Source organism: Oreochromis niloticus, linkage group LG3, assembly GCF_001858045.2.
Source record: "Oreochromis niloticus isolate F11D_XX linkage group LG3, O_niloticus_UMD_NMBU, whole genome shotgun sequence".
Lineage (NCBI taxonomy): Eukaryota > Metazoa > Chordata > Actinopteri > Cichliformes > Cichlidae > Oreochromis > Oreochromis niloticus.
Window position 1 is genome coordinate 9,965,146 of NC_031967.2, and position 22,049 is coordinate 9,987,194.

Below are 22,049 nucleotides of genomic sequence, written 5' to 3' on the forward strand. Positions count from 1 at the left end.
TCTGGCGTTTGGATTTAGTCCTTCTTTAAAATGGGGTTTTGTCGTTTGGCGTCGTTAGTGAGCATGGGGTCTCCCGCGGCCTCGGCCCCTGCCAGCGCCACCTGGTGGTCCATCCATAGTGCTGCGGGGGTTCTTGATCGTCTCGTCGACCGACAGGATGAGACAAGCTGCTTCTGACGCCGCCGTCAGGGCGTTGATCCGCACTATGGACGGCTCCCACACACAGGCAACAAAGTTGTCTGCGATGTCCTCGTTGTTGATGTCCACACCGTACCACATGCCCCCCTGACAGGTGACAGATGAAGCGCATACAGTCACCTTCACTTTAAATACTACCTGGGATTAAAAGGTGTGTGTTTGAGTGTGTGTTTGTTTTCTACCTGTGCGTGTTTCGCCCTCAGTTTGTTCAGGATGTTTGTGGCGTCGAAGCCGGCGTTGTCGCACAGCTGTCTGGGGATGATCTCCAGGGCCTTGGCGTATGCTCCAATCAGGAGCTGCTGTTTTCCGGGGATGGTCCTCGAGTAGTCCCGCAGGTACTTGGACAACTCCATCTCTATGGCACCTCCACCCGCTACAACAGAGTCATTCTAGGAAGAGGGTTGATACAGTTAACACACTGGACATCAAAATATATCAATGACAGTGACGAGCAAAGATAAACCACACTTACAGGAAACAAGAGTCAGAGGAACTGACAGAGGTCACCGCGATATGTTTTACTAACATGTCACAGCAACTCAAAAACAAGCTGCTTTCTCTTCATGAAGCATTGCTGAAGCTCTACTCATGTTTCTAGCCAAGCAACCAGTACACATGTAATTTATCATCAGCCAATTAAAATCTTACTTTTAATTAAAATCAAATGTTTTTTCCTCCCACATGCGCCAAATAAAAACAGAGACTGATTCTTTAAACTCAACCAGGAATAATCAGCATCTTAAAACTTGTGCAGCTGACCTTGATGGCTCTGCGCACGATCATGATGGCATCGTGCAGCGACCGCTCCGTCTCCTCTGTGAACTGCTCAGCCCCGCCCCTCAGGATGATGGTGCATGTCTTTGCCTTCGGGCAGCCCTTAAAGAAGTTGTACCTACGCAGAAAAAAAATACACAACAAAACACAAATTTGTCACTTTAAAGTTGCTGCTTTACTATTTTTGCCATTGCAGTGACAGTTTTGTCTTTCGTCACACTGAGTAAAATCTCATCCATCCATAAATGCTCTTCTGCACCTCTTTGGCCGGGGTCGAGGGGGCAGCAGCCTAATGTTGATTTAGACTTTAACTTGCATAGTAACCGGAAACTCCTTTTATCCCTAAACCGCATCCGACCAACATGTAGTTACATTTCTCTGGGAGGTGCATGTAAGGTTACGCAGATGGTTGCTGCGTAGGGCTAAAATGAGGTTCCAGTTATGGTGTAAGTTACGCCGTAGATCTGACGCAGAATTATAATACACGTGTTAGCAGAAAACTCCAGACCTCTTCAACCCCAACCACCTGCTACGGTTTATCTGGTGGAGCACCAAGACCTTCCCAGGCCATCTGAGCGATATAATCTTTCTAGCGTGTCCTGGATCTACCTCGCCCAGGAGACGCCCAGTACGCATCCTAGCCAGACTCGCAATCCACCTCAACTGGCTCCTTTCAATGCGGAGGAGCAGCGTCTACATGCTCTGTAATTTTAAGCTGAGATTAAAGTTCATTTAAAATAAACTTTGTGTGTTTCCTTAAACTCTGGTGTCCATATCCACTTTATTCTCGAGCTTTTGTGATGGGCTGCAACGCACAGAAGTGGAGCTGTGACTGAGAACGAACTTGGGAGGAGTGAAAGAAACTGTTTTGCTAAAATTCATAACAGCACCGCTGATCTCTTCACCTCCTACCATCTACTTGTACATAGCAACAAAGCCTGAGAAAAGCCACAGAAGTTCAAATCAAAGTCAGAAACTGTTGGCTTCGTTTGTTCTGATCTCTAAAAATGTGGCAAGTTGATGCAGGAGGCCTCTTAGGTGATGTTTCAGGCATGTCCTACTGAGAGGAGGCTCCAGGACAGAAACAGTGACTTGTTCCCTGGCCAACCTCTTGGCTGGTCGTTCCCAGGCTCAGTGTTCCCGGGATGAGCTGGAAGTGGTGACCAGGATGAGGAAAGTCTAGACTGCTGCCCCCATGACTCTAGTCTAGACTCTAGTGCAACCCACCACAAAAAACTCTCAGCGGGATGAAGAATATGCAAAACTGATTTTTCAAACTTTTCAACACTTGTTCTTCCACTGACCCAATGTAGCATAATTATTATAATATGTTTATCCATTATACTTATCTATTGTCACAATAGATGCCTCTCTCACCTCTCTCCTCCGACCTGGACCTCTTCAAAGAGCTCACACTGTCCCAGCACATCGTCGGTCATCGCTCCTACAGACGTCTGGATGGAGCCTCCGCAGGCCTGGTGGTTACATTACACAGTCAGCTGCTTTCAGAATCAGTCCAAGCATCAGCACTTTTAAAATCAAGTCTGCCCAACAGCAGTTTTCAACATAATAATCAACTACCAAGATTGGTTTTGGATTTTTGGCGTCCCAGCTGATCCATAACAACAACAAAAAAAACAGTTTGAGAATGTCTCACCATCATGGTCCTCTTCAGGTCTTCCTCCTGAACCCGCCCAGCACAGAACAGGTCTCTGTCAGCGAAGAACTGGGTGGCCACATCACCGATGGGCAACTTTGACAGGACCACCTTGGCTCCCGACTGATAGATCTTCTCCAGCTTGTCGTATAAGATGTTCCACTCTGCATCCACGATGGCCTGGTAGTCCTGCAGCAAAGGCTCAGGTTAGAGGGAGCGTGGAAACAAAACCCTTTCACAAACAGCTTTGTCGCGGCTAATTCGTACCTCCACAGATTTCACACGGACTTCAGCGTTGTCCTTCTCGGCTTTCAGCTCCAGCTCCACATTGAGCAAAGCGATCTTTGGATTTTCGTAGCGTTTGGGCTGCATCTCAAAGCCGGCGTAGGAGAACGTCTTCTTGAACGCAACGCCAGAGACCAGCTGGGACTCCTGAACAATTTAAAAAACCAACAAGGTGAGTTAAGACCATGTATGATGTATCATCTGCTTCTTTAACACTGTTGTTTTGAAAGATTTTACGCAGAAAAATCACACTTCCTGGCACCAACCTCCAGAGCTCCTCCCTGGACCTTCTTGATACCGATCATTTTCAGAGACATGAGCTCCTCCAGTGACATGACTGCATCCACAACCATTTTGGAGAAGAATTCCTTCTGACCGGCGATCAGCTTGGAGTTTAGAGCTGTGGCTGCACATTTCTCCAAAAGCTCCCTCTGCTCTCTGGCACAGTGAAGCAGAAAAGAGGTCGTCAGCTGTACTGCTCACCGGAGAAACATCAAAAGTAGCTCAAATCAATAAGAGAACTCACTGCTTATCGTCTTTTTTCACAGAGACGGCGATCTCCTTGATCTTGCTGACGGCGAGATTGGTGGCGGTGCGGAACGCTCTGATGATGGTCTGCGGGTGGAGACCCTCCTCCACATACGACTTCAGCTGCTTCAGGAACTCTGCAGCCAGGAGGGTGACGGAGGTGGTGCCGTCCCCAACCTGAGGACAAAGACGGTGTCAATCTGAAATTCCTGACAGCATAAACTCTGATGCACGAATGGCCTCAAACAGCTCACCTCAGCGTCCTGGGAGCGAGCGATGTCCACCAGAGTTTTGGCCGCAGGGTGAACCACATCCAGCAGTTTCAGGATGGTGGCTCCATCGTTGGAGATTGTGGCCTTTCCTGAAAAAAATTTCCATTTGCATTACATCGACTGTGCCGCAGACCAATCCAGGAACAATTATGCCTTCATTTTCCCCCATCCATCTCACCTCTGCTGTCCACCATCAGTTTGTCCATCCCCCTGGGCCCCAGGGTGGTCCTGACAGCCTCAGCAATCACCTGCAGAAGGAAACATGAGCAGCACATTTAGAGGACTTCAAAGAATGTTTAGTTAAATTCAGAGCAAATGAAAAATAGACACAGAGAACTACAAAGAGATGAGTTTATGTTCTGACCTGGCAGGCATTGATGTTGCTGATGAGCTGGGGAATGCCCTGAGATGTGTCCGTCCCCTCCTTAAGCAGGATAACCGGTGTGGGCTGAAGTAGAGAGGGAGACACAGGAAGACAAGAAGAGAGGGTAAGCAAACTGATAATCTGCTCACACCTGTCAGCAGCATCCATCATGAGTGGGCACCTCAGAAATCCCATCATTCTGCTCGTTTCCAGCACAACGTTAGTGTTTTTGGACTCAGCTACAGGAGTTTTGCAGCAAAGCCTCTCAGTCTGTCCACTATCTGGAACAAACCATTTTAACATCCTCAAATTTCTTCTGACTGTCCATCCCTCACAAATAGAAGATGGCTGTGGTTCATTTGCTCACATTGGTGCTATTTTAAGTACGTACACCCTGATCTCAGGTACTTAAAAAGCAGGCAAACAGATTTCTTTAAATTTGGTGATGACGTTTCCCCTCTCACTTTCAGTTCAGAACTGAAGAAGCCTCTTGGATAAGAGGCTAAATGTCTTCAACCAACCTAAAGAAGTCCACTCGCCTCCTTTCTAAGCTCCTAAGACGATCATGACCCGGCTGACTGAGAACCTACACAGACATATACACTCTGACATCACACAAATCCAAGAGCAGGAGGAAAAAGTCCTGCAAAAGCACTGTGACAGTGACAATACGCAAACATCTATTGTACATCCACATTGCCAGAAGGATTGATGCCACATTGTAGGCACTCTTAAAGATGAACAATATGTCAAAGTACAACTGCCTAGATTTATACACGACATTGTTGAACTATAGCAATAGCTTTGTCAGTGGTGTCAGTGCATGCATGTAGGTAGGTTTGTACAGCTCGCATCATTTTCCGGGCCATTAGCTTTCAGATTTTTACTGCTAAAAGCAGAACATCGCATAAGCCGGTGCAGCTCCTCAGCCGTACAAAGAGGCTAAACACACAGCAGCTCAGCTCATCACAAACTAGGTGGAGGGCGGTATTAAAATCAAATATGTTCAAATGCTAAAAGCGAATCCACGTGAAGTAGTTAAATATGTAACTACACGACGCTAGTTCATCTTTTAACACTAGTTTATAGGAAGCCGTTTAGCATCACCGTTAGCATCGTATCCGCCCATTGATAGCGGCTATGCTAGCATTGTCTGGCTAAAAATAATAACCTTTTAAAAAGCCATATCATAAAATAAGAGCTTTCCGGGACTTCTAACGGCCTGTCACCGACACCAGGCGCACTCCGGGAGACCATGTTCCCTGATAAACTACAGGATGGAGGTGGATTAGATGTTTGAGTGTGGTGCATGATGCTAGCTGACTCACCATCATCTTTGCAGTTCTTTCGAGAAGCTTTCCACCGGCATCGGATCCCAGAATGCTTTTCGAAAGCATGCGCTGTTGGTGGGGGTACGTTCAAGAACAAACAGCAGTAGTTTGTCAACGATTTGAGATGTACTATTTCACGCTATGTTTCTGAAATAAAACAAGTGTTGATGATATGAGCGTGAATTATTTGTATGTAGCATCAAAGTGTCCCGTTTAAAATAAATAAATAAATAAGTAGCACGCAATAAACGACTTCTTTTGGCTGCTTTCTTTAGAGGTCCCAGTAGCAGATCTCCATCTCACTCTATTCCTGGCATCCTCCTCTGTCCTCCTTCACTACATCCACTGATCTTCCGAGGTCTTCCTCTTTTCATCCTGCCTGGCAGCTCAATCTTCAACATTCTTTGTCAAATACGCTGCCTCAGCATATGTCCAAACCCAGCCTCTCTAACTTTGTCTCCAATCCACTCAGTCTTAGCCGTTCCTCTGATGTATATGTTTCTAATTTTGTCCATCCTCCTCTAATTTTGTCCATCCTCCTCACTCCCAGTAAAACTCTTAACATCTCCACCTTTGCTTCCTGTCTTTTTGTCAGAGCCACCATCTCCAAACCACAAAGGTCACTACCATTTTATAAACCTTGACTTTCACTCTTGCTGCTATCCTCCGGTCACAAATCACCCCTGACACTCATCTCCACCCTGCCGGCACTTCTTCTTCACCTCTTTTGTGCACTGTCTATTGCTTTGAATGGTTGACCGCAGGTATGTAAAATCATCCACCTTCACTATGTCTGCTCCTTGCATCTCCACTGTTACACCTGTCTCACTCTCATTTGCACACACATTCTGTTTTGCTTTTACTGACTTTCATTCCTTCTCTGCATACCTCAGCCTCCCAAGGCTCTCATCCACCTGCTCCCTGCTCTCAATACAGATTATAATGTCATCTGCAAGCATTAGTCTACAAAGACTCCTCCTTCATCATCTGTCAGCCTGTCCATCATCATTGCAAACACTCTTCCTGCACACCACTTCATCTCATAAAGGCTGTAATTTATGTACACCCACTGTATATAATCTGTATAGTCTATGTTTCTATTATTAATTTGCTGTTTTAATTTCTATATACCGGATAAGTTTTCTTAATTAGTAAATAGAATTAACTTACTAATAAAAGTAATGCCTTAATTAAACTAGAATTCACCGTTTTGTTGAAGGTGTTATTGAACGCAGCTTCTGTTGCGTCTCGCGGCGCCTCCGAAATCAGGCCTGTGATTGGCTTGCAGCCCCCAAAGTTGCAGCCCTGAGTCTCCTTGAAATTTATGTCCGCGTTTGCCGTGCGGGCGGAGAACTGGTTTGCTGTGTAGCCTTCAGCGTCTACTCGATACTCTGACGACAAAACACGCGCACCTAAACTAACCCCAGAGCTCGCGCGGAGTTCAGATACCATACAAACAGCGGTGGCGGGAGATTGGGTAAAGAGTGATTTATTGAGATATTTAAAATCACACTTTAAAATAAAAGAGTATAGTCGGAACCGGGTGGATGTTGTTTGTGTTTTTCAGGAGGACTTCGCGAGGATGGATGATTTCGGAGTTTATGCCGCTTTCGGAGTAAATGGTCCGCCTCAGAAGCTTCTGAGGTAACGCAGGCTTTCGACTCGCACATAATGTCATGTATTTGTTTTTTGTTTTTACCCGTGAGACGCTCATATATGTCTTTAAATAGTTCAGTCGCCTTTAGCTAAAATTGCTAGGCCTAAAGCTCTGTCGCTACACTTTTATTGCTCCTCATTGGCGCCTCTTTGAATTAGACCCGTTTACACACAGTCACTTAACTTCTCCTACTTTAAAACAAATACTTTTCGCCTCTCGTTTTTCTGCATGTAAAATCGAGCAGTGTGCCTTTATTTGCTTGTTTCTTCGTTTGTTTTTCCGTGTCAGCGCTGAAGGCTCTAGCAGGGTCCGCGTTGCAGTTCCACCAAGCGTCCGCCAGGTGGTGCTGTTTAGCAGCGGCCGGTGGGGGGAGAGGATCTGCGTCAACGCAGAGCTCAACGATTCTGATCGGATGCCCATCACTATTGGAAAACTGACTCCTTATAACAAGTAGGTTCGCCCTATTTATCTGTTTTGTTATTTTAAAAAAATGCACTTTGACAGCCTTTCTGTGAATGATGCATATTTCACCTTCAGATGTTTGTCATGGGAGCAGTGGGAAGAGGAGACCTGGATAGACAGTGTGACACTGAACGTCTCTCTGGAGGGAGGAAACCTGGTAAATACTAAGGAAATCTAAAGAACTTATGAAAACATTAGGATTTTCTTAAGTTAAAACTTTAAGATATGGACAGATGTCACAGGTTAATGTATATAATCCCCCTTTTTTTTTCTTCAGTCAACAGAACCAGAGGTCATCATGGCTGTGAAGGAATACACACCAAAGGTAATCTGATAAGGATGTACTGTGTCTTATAATATCACAAAGACATGTTGCTGCTGGCGGTAAAAGCAGATAGCGATAATGACATCATTTCAATTGTGCTGCATCTCAGGACACGGCTGCTCCACCCGCAGCCCGAGAGCTCCACGGCAAGAGGAAAAGAGAGCAAACTGCAGAAGAAGAAGAAGGCAATGACTGGACAAAGCGAAGAGAAGAAGAAGAGAACATGTGTCCAAATGCAACTAGTGAGAAGACCACACCTGTGCGCAAGGTCAGAGGTCAAGCCAAAGGCAGCCAGAAGCTGTTTGCAAGCGGTGCCGATACCACCAAGCTGAAGGGAGCAGGTGAAAAAGGAGGTGGGGTTTTTTTGTTTCGTTGTGTTTTAAAAAAAAAAAAAAAATTTCTTTAGGTGCTATTTCTTCTATCAAACCTGCTTTCTCTCTGTCCCCACTACACAGCAGCAGAGATGCAGGGGACTGTGGGAAGAACGCCTCCTCAGAGTGCAGTCAGGACGAAGAGTAGGCAGGCCAAGGCTCCCGCACACACTGGTGCTGTTTCTTTTTTCCTTCCTTTTTCTGTCATATTTGTTCCCTCTTCAGTCCCAGCAGCTGACACCACCCATCCCAGTTCACACATAGATGTTTTCCATTCACTGCTCATTTGCAGGAAAGTAACATAAACCTGGGCGTGTGACTCACGCGGGGCTCGGCTCCCTCCGACTGTTTGATTTTAGATTGCGCTGTTGGCGTTGCATCGGTATTCCTGCAAGTCAAACAAATGAATAACTTGGAAGAGCATTTCAAATACAAATCCTTTTTGGAGAATTATTAATCTAGACAGCGTTTCTCACTTTATTATCAGCATGTTGAAGCACTGCTGTGTTTCATCAGGCAGAAATTCGAACTTGACCTCTCTAAGGTGGCCATCAAACCAAGAGGTCAACCCAGGCCTTCCCAGTAAAGCAGTGAGCGAGTTTGCATTCTAGAGGCAATGCTGGGAGCATGTGACCAATCGCACCTCGTATGCAGCTATAGTGGAATGTGTGAATGTGGCTTGTAGTGTAAAGTGCTGGTGTCAGACTGTGTGTGAGCAAATAAACAACAAATATGAGGCCTCTTTGCAATTACAAACAAGGCTCTGCAGTTTTAGGGCTATGTCGCCATATGTCTGTAGAATAATGAGACTGTCTGCTTAATGAGAACTGCTTGCAGCTGGCATCACAAATGGGGGAATATATCTCTGTTAGATGAGAATTTGTTGGATCTGTCATTGCACTTTGGGGAAGGATAAAGGATTTACAGCAGGGCTGCCGAACATGCGGCCAGGGGACGAGAGCAAGCCCTCTGCACGGCTATGCAAAGTGTAATAAATTGCAGTCAAGTCATTTTTTATGTCACTATTACTGTGTGGCCATACAATGTCTCCATTACTACACAAACTTGAAATGAGACCGTCGCACGTCACTTTAAAGCCGATAGCCAGTTGCCTGCAGTCACTTCAGGGTCAGGTTGTCTAGGTAACCATCTGACGTAGTCATAAGCCAGTCAACAGTCTCCTGCGCTCTCATTGGTAGTTGAAAAAAGTTTATCTTTTATCTGTGAGTCGCTCAACTTGTTATCGCTGCTGGCTTTTTCACCTCTAGCTGCTTAAAGTCATTGAATATCACTTTCTGTGGTCTCTGGTTGCCACGTCACTGCCAGTGTGGACACAGTTTTAGGGCTTTTGTTTTTTTTTCCACCTTAAAAATACAGGTTTAACTGGTAGAGCTCATTGGTACTGTATGAGTTTGACCCTGACTCTACAAAACTTGCACATGGAGCTCTAGAGCAGGTTATTTCTACAGATCAGGTTACTATGGAGATGTAACCCAGTAATGTAAGGCCAAAGTGAAGTCACTAAGCCCCAAATCCTGCTTGTAGTACACAGGATTCGGATGACAAACATCCAAGCGCTGGAATAGGGAATATAGTTGAATTAACTGACTTTGACATGGTTGTTGGTGACAGGCAGGCTGCTGTGTTTCAGAAACATGTTCTGAGTGATGATCGTGTCTGGCTACTCTCGACAGAACATGACATGTCGTGTTTTCTTGCAGCTCCGTTGGCCAGCCCGTCAGGTCGCTGGGGTCAGACGTTATGTCCCATCGATGCTCAAACAGCAATTCTGATTGGAGGCCAGGGAGCCAGGATGCAGTTCTGCAAAGATCCCATGTGGAAGCTCTGCACAGGTCAGTCAGGTCAACAGCATTTTAGACTCTTGTTGATATTACAGCTCAGGTGAGAGCCGTGTTTAAGGGGACGTTCTGTGTGCAACAGAGGACATGTCCTGGGTGGCCGCGGAGACTCTGGCAGAGGGTCCGACCCCTGAGGCCAGGATCGGCCACACAGCCGTCTACGACCCCGACTCAAGAAGGATCTTTGTGTTCGGGGGCTCTAAAAACAAGAAGTGGTTCAATGACGTGCACATCCTGGACACGCAGAGCTGGAAGTGGACCATGGTAGAGGTGTGTGTTGATCTGTGTCCACACCCTGTGCTCACTTTATTTCTGTTTTTTTTTTTTAATGACTTCCTCCTGCTCTTCTTCTTCTTCAGGCTCAGGGTAAGGTTCCTCCCCTGGCCTACCACAGCTGCAGTATGTTTCAGGGTGAGCTATTCGTGCTGGGAGGGGTGTTTCCTCGGCCCAACCCAGAGCCCGATGACTGTAGCGACTCTCTGTATATCTTCGACCCCCGCCTCTCCATCTGGTACCAGCCCATCGTCACCGGAGACAAACCCTCCCCCCGCTCAGGGTAACATGGCTCAGTCCAAAGCTTTATTTAACGCACACTTTCTAACTTTTTTCTTTTTAAATATAATTGCTCCATATTTTTAACCTCCTCTTTGTTTCTTTTTGTCTTGCAGTCATTCTGCATGCGTGATGCAGGAGAGGAAGATCTATGTGTTTGGTGGCTGGGACACTCCTGTATGCTACAATGACATGTACATGTTGGACCTTGGTGAGCAACACACACAAAGTACCTAAATCAGGGGAAACGTGTAACTACACATCCATGCTTGCATAATTCAAATGCAACGTGTTTATGTCTTAGGTCTGATGGAGTTTTCTGCAGTCAAAACAACTGGGAATCCCCCCTCTCCTCGAAGGTATCGCACATAACACTTCAAAATATTATGTGAGCGTGTGAGACGTCAGAGCTGAGTTCAGTGTGACGATGGATCTGATCGTGTTACGCGTGCTTTGATGAACGTGGGACGTTCAAACAGCTGATGGGCATCCTTTGGGGATCCAGCGTACTTTCTTCTGCGGGCAGCATGACCTTTGTGAGTCTTAAGGAGCAGGCGGCTGCGTGCTGGGAATCTTTTGTGCAGCGCTTTGTTATCTGCTGCAGAGCCGTTTGGGTACCGTGTCAGGATGCTGTGAGGATATTTTCAGTGGTGCAGAGGTAGAAAGACACCAGAAGGTTTTGAGGCTGATTTAATTTCATCAGTTCTCAGAAAACAGACTTTTTTTTTCCTAAATGAGGCAGTGCCTTCTGTGTGTCCATGGAAATCTTCTGTGATATGTGTTCCCAGGAACCCAAAACTAAAGACTCTTCACGTCCTCTCCATTTATGTTCAGTGACAGATGGTCATTCTGATTTCTCCTGAAACTAATGAACAGCTCTTTGTTTTGTTTTTTTGGTGTTCAGAGCCAAGTTGTTTTCAGTCTGTCAACTTCTTTGTGTCTCCTCCAGTGATCAGTTCTTTTTTTTTGTGTGTGTTGTCTGCAAACTTAATGGTGCCATTGTGTTGTGAGATGCTATTAAGGGCTCAAAACAGCCTGTGGTGCTCCTTTGGAGAGGATGGAGGGGTGGTGGGGGGACCCATCCTGATCAACTGTGGCCAGGTTCTCAAGAAAGCTAGAGTCAGTGGGCAGATGTTACGATGAAAGGGTCTAGAAGGGCTGACTGTGTTGAACGCTTGTGTTCCAGGTGGTATAGTATAGTGTGGTGTGGAGGACACTGTAAATGGCAACATCTGTTGACTTATTGGTTCTCTATAAATACTGATGTGGGTCCAGAGTAGGTGGGAGAGTGTGCTTGATGTATTTGAGGATCAGTCTCTTAGTGTTACAGCCTCTGGCCTGTACTTACCGAGGCAATTTACTACAAACTGTCTGGGAACATGTGCTATAATGGATGTCTTTACCCAGGTGGGGACATCGTGTACTGTGATGGGGAAAGACTGAAGATATTTGTGGATAGCTCGGTTAATTCCACACTTTAGCCTCTGAGACCAGCTGCTTTTCTTTTATGTAGGCGCAGCTGTATTATAAACATAACACAAGCAGTAACATTTAGGGACAAATGAAGGCTTTATGGAGACATTTACGTTCCTCAAATTAAGGTTTAATAAGATTTTAATAAGGCTGGAGATTAAAATGAGAGCAGAGATTGTTACAATATCGTCTGCAGTAATTTCGAGAACCTTTAAGCAACTTGAAATTAAATGTGAACATTGTGTGCTTGTGTGTTTCAGCTGGCACGGCAGCGCTGTGCTGTCAGACACAAAGTTCCTGATCCACGGTGGTTACAACGGAAACAATGCCCTCAGTGACGCCTTCATCTTTGATATAGGTGAGCAGAGGTTTGGATTCTGAAAAGTAGTCTTTTGTTGTTAATGACAGCGTCTGACTGATAGAGGATTTAAGATCAAGACAGAATTATTTTAGGGTTTTGGTAACGCAATTCCCAAACTAGGTAGGCTTATTCTACTGTTCCTGCACAGTCCATACTGTAAGTCCGGTTGGTTCTATGCCAAAAAAATATCTCTATTTAAAATAAAAGCACAGACATATAAACAATAAAGTAGCTTACATAAGTATGTCAAAGCGATTTTTGAGCAGCTTCTAGAATGTAAATTGAGCCTTTTTTACCAGGTATGATAAAAAAAAAAGAGTATTAAAAAAATTAAATTGACATTTTCTTGTTTATGTTAACAATGTGTTAACCGCCACCTTCACCTGACTGAGTTTATTCTGAACATAAAGTGTAAAAACGAGAATTAGCGGAAAAATAAAAATTTCATGCCTTTGTTTTGCTGTTTCAGACACCAACAGCTGGACAGAGGTGAGTGTGCCTGAGCTGTCTGTACCCAGGGCGGGGCACTCCATCATCACCATGGAGACGGCCGGTCACCGCTGCTTCTCGGAGGAAGATGAAGACGCGGCTATGAACGGCGGCAGAACCCTGCTGGTGTTCGGAGGCGGGGACAACGAGGGCAACTTCTACTCCGACCTGACGACTGTCGCCGTGGAGGAGCTGCTCGGTGCTATTTAAAGAGAGCGAGTCAGAGGTGAATACTCTCTGCCTCACTGGATGTAAAGCTATTTTAACACCCTCACCCTTTGTTATTTATAATCCTGTGGGGTTTTTTTCCTTTTCTGTTGAACGTCTCCTTTCTTCTTTCGCTTTAAAAGGTTTCACCAGTTTTATTTGATACATCTGAGCATCTAAAGAGAGACCTCAAAAGATCAATGTGTCGTGAAAAAAGGATTAAGAAAGAGATTTCTCTCATTATGGAGCTCCCACTCATAAAAACAATATCTGCTTTAAAGCAAAGGGAAGATTTGATGATGTAAATATGTTTGTTTTTCCTCAGGTACTTTTTTTAAAATGTTGGTTTATATTGATTGTGTTTTTTAAAAACTGAGGCTCTACTTTAGTTCAGAATATATATATTTTTTCTTGCAGATATATGTAAGTGCATTGCAGTTTTTTTACAATGTTTATTCCTTCTTTTGTTTGTATTTGTCATCATCTCCAAACTAGGGGGGGGGGATTTTCTATTCATGTCACTGGGCTGTACCATTTTGCTTTTCTGATTTTACTCAATACACATTAAAAGGTAATTATTGTTTAACTATTGTGTTTTCCCTTATTTTATGTTATTTTTTAATTGTGCATATACTGGTTCATCATACATACACCCAGCTTCAGATTTTGTTTTGTTTTTTTTACCTCTTGGATCAGTATGATGTCAGACAGAGCAGATATCCTTAATATGGTCATTATGGCAGAATGTCCCACCTACCTGCCATATAAAACTTCTTGCAGCCAGTGGAAGCTGGTTCAAAGGGAGGTATAATGGCTTGTATCAGACAGCGTATGAATTGATGGATGCACCTGACGCCCTACATAAAATAAACAAGGATTATTTTGAACTATGAATCATGCAAAGCTACTCTAGCAGAGTCCCAAGAATGAAAGTACGCAGCTGCATAATAACTCCTGTTTTAGCCATTTTTCTGCTCAATATTAATATTATATTAAGTTAAACCCAGTTACATATTATTTTCCACATGGATTGTACGTAGAGTAGACTCTGTACAGTCTATGCATTACTGCATGAGGAATACTTTATACAAAATCAAACCAACATCAATTAAAAGGGGTTTGACAGCTTTGAACAGAAAAGACTGTTCATGCTGCTGTGGTCACTTGACAGTAACACAAGCTAACGTGAGACCTGCAGCGTGACACTGTTATCTTCAGAGAACCAGAGCTAAATGGAGACTTTTTAATAAAAGATTAATGGAGCGTGGGAGGGATTAAGTTCATATCCGCTCGGTTCCTGATAACGGTGTCATGACTGTGGCTGTGTTTGAACTTTTTTCACTGGATTAAACAGGCAGCCCCACGTTGGGTAACTTGAGATTAACAGAGGTCAGTAAATACACACTTAATTTAAAACAGAGATTCGTTCTCACAGCACTAAGAAAGACTTCAGCGTGAGTCGTCATCATGGCCAACCTGCAAAAGAAATGCGATCCACATCATCCCCAGCTATTTAATGCAAAAGTTAGCAAACTTGCATGTTTATCTGATATGTGATGTATGGTGAACATGCCAGAGTCAGCTGATCCAGCCATAACGATAAGCTTTATCAAAAAGTACAGTTTGAAGCCTAATATTTAAAGTAGAGAGGCTGTCTGGATTCTGGTAGCTGAAGACTCCCTCCAATTCATGTTTTAGAAACTCTAGTCAGCCTGAATTCTCACAGTGAAGTGCTCTGTTTGTTTAACATGGTACTTTAGTCTTAACACCTCCAACTACCACATGCGACTTGAAAAACTAATATGTCAGTGATATCATCACAATTTCTAGTCCCTGTCGGGATTCTTGCTGCAGTGTTTTGGATCAACTGAAGGCTTTTCTGAGATCTTTTAGGGCAGAGGTGGGGAACTCCTTGAGGTGGCAGAGGTGGGTTTTAGAGATCACCCTGGGTCAACACACCTGAATCAAACTATTAGTTCATTACCGGGCCTCTGGAGAACTTCAAGGCATGTTGAGGATGTAATTTAGCCATTTAAATCAGCTGTGTTGGATCAAGGACACATCTAAAACCCGCAGGACACCGACCCATGAGGCCTGGAGTTCCCCACCCCTGTTTTAGGGAAACCTGATAAACAATTACATTAGTCCAGCCTAGAAGTAACACATAGAATAGCTTTTCAGCATCGTTGAGACAGGATGTTCTAGGACTGCTCCATGTACATCAAACCTTTAGCTAATGACCATCCAACTGAATATTTCAACAGGAAAATTCAGCTATATTTTATGTACAATTAAGACTTAAGTACTTTATAGATATCTTTGTCAAAGTGTCTCTTAAAAGGTGCCACATCTGCTGAGGGAGGCAGACATCTGCAATTTTTCTACCTTGAAAACTCAAAAACAAACTGGTCAGAATCGGTTGGAGGCCATCAAACTGCTTTCACCTACTCCATGGTATTTCCTGTGGCGATACAAAGGAAAGCCCGACTTCCTCGACATATTTTACTTCATACCTGTGGATATAAAACCGTCCTCACTTCATTATTTCACAGACTATTAGAAAAATAAAACGTGTTGCTATGCATCGTGCTTAATGGGCCACAAAACAAGTCTTTATTATGTTCATCATAACTAATGGTAATGTGCTTCAATCCGTTTATCTAATTACACGGTGTTGCACTTACTGCGATTAGAGTACAGTGTGTATAAAAAGCCTGGTTTTTGGCTTTGGTTCTTTCCGTACTACTTTTGCCCACGCTGCGAGTCAGCAGCTTCTAAATTGCTAAGGTTAAGGGCAGGATTTTCACCCAGCCGACTGCTGAAGAAGGAATGATGGTTCTAAGGGAATCACTAATTTGATGTTTGTGTCCTCCACTCTTTTCCTGGCTTCCTTGGAGTCGCTCCATTTGTTTTATAGCCACCCCTGTGATGCTTCATTAAATCTTCTACATGGTGGATAAGCAATATTACACTTTAATGGCCCACAGCACTCCAGCATGCATACCTTTACACTGAATACAGGTGTTAATTAGAACTATTTGAAACATATGTGTGGGTGTTAATAATGCTTGAATTTGTCCGAGAACAGGAGACTATGAAGTATGACACAAAACTGCAACATCAGTAGCTCCAAATAGATGCATGTCATGCATGGAGTGACTTGAGCCATGGGTTATATAACAGTGTTGAAATATCAAAATAAAGAAATAGTTAATAATTGCTTAAAAAATTTAATTTTTCTCATGCTCCAGTGGATTTAGACCAGTTCATATGTAACCATGTGAAAGAAAAAATAACTAAATAAGGGTGCTGCTTTAATCAGGTGCTGTAATAGTAAAGATCTGTATTTTTCCACTGACTTACACACACCCAGGCTGAGGTGGATTTCAGAGGGGAGTTGCTGAAAAGCAGAACTGCTGTAAAAGCCCGACGATCACAGAGTGCTCACGGTTTGTTGTTTTACGTGCTCTACTGGGAAAACTATTGACTGCATATCAAAAATAACTGTTACATATTACATCCTCAAAGCAGCCACATACATTTGGCACATGGAAATAGTAATTGGAGACTCAAAGGCTGATATATTTTATTTAATGTTCCTCCAGTGACACTTAAAATATGCTTAGATTAGTGCAATTCGGTCTGCGACTCAGCCTCCTACACAGAGTGTTGTTTCTTCTGTACAGCAGCCAGAAAATGTGTTTCAGTGCAAATGTGCATGAGATAGATAGATAGATAGATAGATAGATAGATAGATAGATAGATAGATGTAATATAAGGAGGCCTCCTGCAGATGGCGACACTTCAGCACATATTTGTCTGTAACCAGCATGACTCCTGTTAAAATGGCCCATGTACAGTCTAAAAAAAGACTGTGGTGTCACTGAGTTTACATATTTACTGTTTTGCTATAGCTTTCTGACATTTCCCCCCCCCCCAAACTGGCATCCCTCTACTTTGATCCACCATGAAACTGGACATGATCCAGATGATGTGACTCGGTCAGGTTTATGCACTGACTGAAAGGTGCAGTGATTCTGCATTAACAAGGTTCATTATTAAATATATAGAGGGTAGATTGATATGCTAAAAGCAGGCGGGTTTGTTTCCTGGAACATACCCAGTGCACATACCCTGGAGTGCTCTCCCTCCATCATCAGGGAGGTGATTTTTTTCCCCCTTGGTTTATCGGGAAATCCTGCCAGTTGGATGCTCTCCCAGTCGTCCCCAACAACCTTCTCATACCCGTTCATATCCTGAATTCTTCTTTTTTATTTTGCACAACATCCTCACATTGTTCAAATGCTGATTTGTTATTTTTTTTTCATATTGCACCTCTGCCGACCTCCCAGCTGACAGACTTGTGGCATCACTACTTCCAGTGGAAGTCATATTACCTTTGTCAGTCTATGGCTGTTGCTAAGTAACTTGAAAATGTCTGTACCTGCAGTCAGCATCTCACACTTTTAGATGGCATGAGTTTCTATTTACATGTTATTTTTACAGCTGTGGCTGCCAAGAGGTATTGTTCTCTAATTTGCTTAAAAAAAAATAATCTTCAAATGGATTTGAATATCAACCAAAGTATTATTGTTTTAGTCCAAAATATCAAATCCTAGCCAATAGGCTAGTTTTAGGCTTAAAGATTGAAGTGTTTATGTGCCCTCCATAAGTGTTGCACTGCACTGTAACAGTGTGCCTCAATAAATGAGTACTGGAATTCTTAGAGGTGTGATGGGAATAAACTAAACGTGTGACAGATGAAAGGAAACAGGGATGTGACTCAGTGGTAAAAATATCTGGCAACTCTTGTAGGTGTTGCCTGCAGAACTGGAGCTTCCAGAGACGAGCGGAAAGAGGCGTGTGTGCGTGTGTCCATAGGACTGTTTGCAGGTGAAATTAATCTGCGCAGACATAATGAGGAAATACTAGTTACTCACTGAACGAAAGTCCAGCTTCTCTTTGGCTTTACTGAAAGGGGGATCAGTGTTCATGGGACTACACGCATTCATGCTGTAGGCACTTCTCTGGGGTTTTTTTGGTAGTATCTGTAAAGAGCAGAAACTTCCTCCAATCAGCACATTTATAAGTATTGACCATTAAATGCAGATTAGTGTAGTAAAAAAGTGCAATCTCTCCCGCTGAAATGTAGTGGAGTAAATGTAAAGTCGCATAAATCCGACATACTCGAGTAAAGCTTCTCATGTTTGTAATTAAAGATAGTAGACTTACTTGGGTGGGTTAAATTCCATCACAGCTGGAAGCAGAAACATGCACACATTAACTTGTCAGGAGCGCTCTGTAAAAGACTTTGCCACAATATTAACAATGCAGGAGGCAAAGAGCCCGATAAAATATTCATCGGCATACTTAAATAAATCAATAAACCAAAAAAAAGAGGAAATGAACTGAAAGACCGGTGAACTTTTGCACCCCGGAGGCTCCAGGTTTCTCTCTTCCATTATGTCTGGAGTTGTAACAGAGCCTTCATTCCTGCAAAGTTGAGGAGGAGAACAATTACAGTCTCCCGCACCTGCCATTTACCAGCATGGAGGAATTGCGGTCATTCAGCGGTAAAGGCTCGGAAAAAATCGAGTGAAGCCGAACTCAGAACTCCCTCCCTCCCCTTTCAAGTCGTGGTGCAAGCAAGCAGCCATGTTGCCGCGAGCTTGTTCCGGTATGAGGGCAGGATCGTGCGCATAGACTGCATTCGGGCGCAGCTCCTCGCTTTTCTCCCCCCCTCCCCGTTGCCCGTGACACGCACCTCCGAGGAAGAAAAGCCCACTTTGCTGATAATGGATTTTACAACTTGATGATTCCTCCTTTGGTCGGCTGGTGACTGGAATATTAGTCGGTGTACCGACAGGACGAACTGGTAGATCGCCACACTGCAGTGCAGCACTGGTGAACGACCTTATTCCAATCACGCAACACAAGGAAGAGCGCCGGTGATTTCCGTGGATTTTGAGCTCTGTGGGTTGCTCTCTGGCAGTCACCGCCACTGCGGTCGCTGGGGAATAAGCTAACGAGCTAGCCTTACCTCAAAAGAAACCCTGAATTAGCTAGCTACATGGGCTAATGTCGACCAGTTAGCTAGCGCAACAAATTAATTTGTGATTCTCACCTGCCATGTGACCATTTTACAAGGTGCTGCTTTTATTTTTAGGATACCCTGGCCCCGGATAACTCACTGGGAATATTTGAATTTGCTTTGTGAGAGTTGGGAAGGTCGAGACCTCGCCGGGAAATAACTTTGGCCTGAAAGTTTGTAGACCTCGGAACTGGTTTGAAGACCTAAAAGGAAACATCTCTGCCACAAAAGGAGAAAGACAAACGGCGACACTGCGCGATGAAAACGACGCCGTGTCAACATTTGCTGTAGATTTTGGCAAGCGGTCATTGGTTCCTCAAACCTCAGTTGTCGACCTTACAAGTTGGCACGATAGCCACCTATCTGAACCTTGTCTTCTTTCAATACAACCATTGCCCAACTTTTTCTTCAGGCTAGCATAAGTAGCTAGCTGGTCAAAACGTCACAGCACCAGGTAGTTAGCTCGCGTCTTACATCCGTGCTATACCTCACTGTTCGCTATCGACGCAGATCAACTTGAACTGGGAACTGAATGCCTTCACACCCAGGCCGGAGCTGAAGAAAACATTAGTTTTCCCCATTTTCTGCTTGTTGACAAACATGAGACCTGCGGTTGCTGCTGCTAGCTAGTTTCGAGCTAGCTGGCTAACTCGGCTAGCCGCTGATGGTGGGATTCAACTTGTTGATTCACAGGCTGTCTGTCGCGCTGCTAGCTGGCTAGCACTGGACATCTGTTGGAGATTTTCCTCAGCTATCAACTACACAAGTTTTAAATGCTCAGCAGAGACTGACGAATCGTACTAGTTTCAAGGTTCCTTTTCCATTTTTTATTTTTATTTTTTGGCAACACAGACTCCTTCAAAAATGTCAACAAGGCCCCCACTGGTTCAAGTCATTGAAAATTCGACCGGGCAGGTAAGATATCCTTGTAAATTAATCTTAGAAATGTGATTATTTGTGATATTTGTCCACAAAATTACTTTAAGTTCTTATCTGCTGGGGAGAGAGGCCCTTGTTGGCCTTTTACAGGCTTTGGTTGTCTCTGGTTGCTTTTTTTTTTTCTCCTTCCTCTCCTGTGTCTCTGTTGTCTTTGCCACAGAGCAGTGATTCACCAGCTTGCCTACGCACTCACATTGGATTTCCCACTCCTTACAGGATAGCAGAGCAAATTTAGGTTTCTGTTTAGTCTGTGTTTAGGCATGTCCTCCCACTTGACTTTTTGTCACTTTTGACCTTCTGCAATACAGGCAATCATAAAGCTGAAAGTAAGTTTTCAACACATTACTTTATCACAAAGTTTGATGGAGACATATATATTTCTTTTTTATTTATTTATGCTAATTTGCAACTTACCTGTCCTTCTGGAAGAAAATTGTGGTGTTTGCTTGTTGCAGTCTTTATTTGGCTTAAATGTGTCACAGAGCTATCAGACAGAAGAAGTGGCATTTAAATGGAAATGAGAATTTGTATTTCAAATGAAAACTTGCAAGAAGGGTTGCGCTTGGATATATCCTCAGTTTATTGGCAATAAACTGTTAAGGAATGAGTCAAAAGCCCTTGTAGGTCATAGTTCAAAGGAAAAAAAGAAACTTGGATTGCAAGTAGGCCTATAGGGGGGTGATTGAAGGCACTCAGACTGTACAAACAATACACATCTTCTGACCTAGTAAAAGCCTGCTAACCCCCATCCATATGTGAAAGAGCTCCCCAAAAAAACCGAAATAAAAATTGAGATTCATCAGTTGCAGACGCTGTGCAGATATGGTTTCCCGCTTCAAGAACCCTGTTTTTTCTATACATTTGATTAGCAGTTCTTTGAGGTATGTGCTCCAAATCCATACTAGAAAGCTGAAGCTAAGCTTCCATATCTGCCGCATCTGTCTTAATCTTGCAGACAGTTTTATCTTTCCATTATGAGAAAGCCGCATTTGCTCACATGAAAGCTATTATAGTTTCTAGTGAAGAGTGTGACTCGGGCAGTCCATGTTCAGCATCACGTGGTATTTGCCTCATTAAAATCTCTGAATGTTTGATGGGAAAAGAAAATTGTCTAGGTATTGACAGTGTAGCCACTGGATGATGTCAGCAAGCGTTTGAAGCTAAACCCGCTTTGCGGTGCTGCCCTACGAATGCATCTGTGGTGAGGATTTGCTTTTAGCAGCTGATCAGCAATTTTGACGAGTGTGGGAACTTAAATAGAACTATTGTTTCTGACGTGCAAAGTATTTTTAATGAAACCTTTGTGAAAAATTAGATGTGTGGCTTTGTAACACAAAAGAAACACAATAAGGGGAGTGCTAGAGTGCACTCTGTCAAGCTAAATAGAAACGACGAAAACCCCAAACTTCAGTGTGAACTGCTGATGCATGGCTCTACCAAAATACAGAACTTATTTTATCAGCCAATAGGAGTGTGTCTTGGTAGTAAACACTGAAGGGTTCAAAGATATTTTTTTCTGTCTTTACTTCCCATAAAAGCAAAAATGCTGACATAAGTTTGCCAGTAGATACAATGCACGTGTACCACTGCCTGTCGCCACTTCTGTTAAACCACTTTTTTTTCTTACACATGCAGTGCAGCTGCAAACAACTTCTTCTACTTATTACCTGATGGACATACGTGCAAGAATGCAAATGTCTGATCAGACAAACTGTCTTTAACTTACCAGCTTCCTAATGAGTCCACATGATCAGTCAGATTTCACCCAAACAAAAACTTTTAGACTTTTTCACCTTTATTTTTTGAGTTGTCGTTTAAAAACAGCGTCAGGATGTAAAGAAAAGTGGACATAAG

At 43.7% G+C, this 22,049-nt stretch overlaps 3 protein-coding genes and 1 long non-coding RNA gene across 16 annotated transcripts in view; 2 read left to right on the plus strand and 2 right to left on the minus strand.

The window, feature by feature from the left end:
- Positions 1–51: 51 nt before the first annotated feature.
- Positions 52–5,419, minus strand: cct7 (chaperonin containing TCP1, subunit 7 (eta)). The gene is given in 12 exon segments (NM_001282890.1): positions 52–285; positions 381–587; positions 958–1,090; positions 2,350–2,447; positions 2,630–2,818; positions 2,897–3,061; positions 3,181–3,352; positions 3,441–3,619; positions 3,697–3,803; positions 3,893–3,962; positions 4,079–4,162; positions 5,407–5,419. Coding segments are annotated over 12 exon segments (1,641 nt in total). The 5' UTR covers positions 5,413–5,419; the 3' UTR covers positions 52–54.
- Positions 5,420–6,756: 1,337 nt separating this feature from the next.
- Positions 6,757–13,751, plus strand: krcp (kelch repeat-containing protein). Of its 6 annotated transcripts, none has more exons than XM_005468058.4 (14): positions 6,757–6,886; positions 6,977–7,053; positions 7,355–7,516; positions 7,604–7,685; positions 7,806–7,853; positions 7,963–8,206; positions 8,309–8,398; positions 9,946–10,077; positions 10,166–10,353; positions 10,443–10,639; positions 10,752–10,846; positions 10,940–10,994; positions 12,369–12,466; positions 12,939–13,751. In XM_005468058.4, the coding sequence occupies exons 2-14, from the start codon at positions 6,992–6,994 to the stop codon at positions 13,166–13,168; spliced, it is 1,683 nt and encodes a 560-aa protein (XP_005468115.1). In that variant the 5' UTR covers positions 6,757–6,886; positions 6,977–6,991; the 3' UTR covers positions 13,169–13,751. The 6 variants fall into 6 exon arrangements, with proteins under 6 accessions (XP_005468115.1, XP_019203593.1, XP_005468116.1 ...); XM_019348048.2 differs by having other exon boundaries at positions 8,309–8,368; XM_005468059.4 differs by having other exon boundaries at positions 8,312–8,398.
- Positions 13,752–14,248: 497 nt separating this feature from the next.
- On the minus strand, positions 14,249–18,536 carry LOC102082792 (uncharacterized). The gene is made up of 3 exons (XR_002057219.1): positions 18,398–18,536; positions 18,106–18,213; positions 14,249–14,641 (listed from the first exon to the last, which is right to left on the minus strand). It is a non-coding gene; the product is annotated as an uncharacterized LOC102082792 (long non-coding RNA).
- Positions 18,537–18,843: 307 nt separating this feature from the next.
- Positions 18,844–22,049, plus strand: part of mark2b (MAP/microtubule affinity-regulating kinase 2b) — a 50,352-nt gene continuing 47,146 nt past the window's right edge. For 6 of the 8 annotated variants that reach the window (XM_005468049.4, XM_005468054.4, XM_005468052.4 and 3 more), the window contains exon 1: positions 18,844–20,171. In XM_005468049.4, the coding sequence (XP_005468106.1) occupies positions 20,121–20,171 (51 nt within the window). In that variant the 5' untranslated portion in view covers positions 18,844–20,120. The remainder of the gene's footprint in view (positions 20,172–22,049) is intronic. The other 2 variants (XM_005468055.4, XM_005468050.4) reach the window with 1 other exon arrangement.

Bases quoted from the DNA above. Each gene is read 5' to 3' on its own strand.
- krcp (XM_005468058.4), top strand. From the start codon at position 6,992: ATGGATGATTTCGGAGTTTATGCCGCTTTCGGAGTAAATGGTCCGCCT. The intron at 7,686-7,805 runs GTAAATACTAAG...TTTTTTCTTCAG, and splicing joins CTCTGGAGGGAGGAAACCTG to TCAACAGAACCAGAGGTCAT. The intron at 10,995-12,368 runs GTATCGCACATA...TGTGTGTTTCAG, and splicing joins AATCCCCCCTCTCCTCGAAG to CTGGCACGGCAGCGCTGTGC.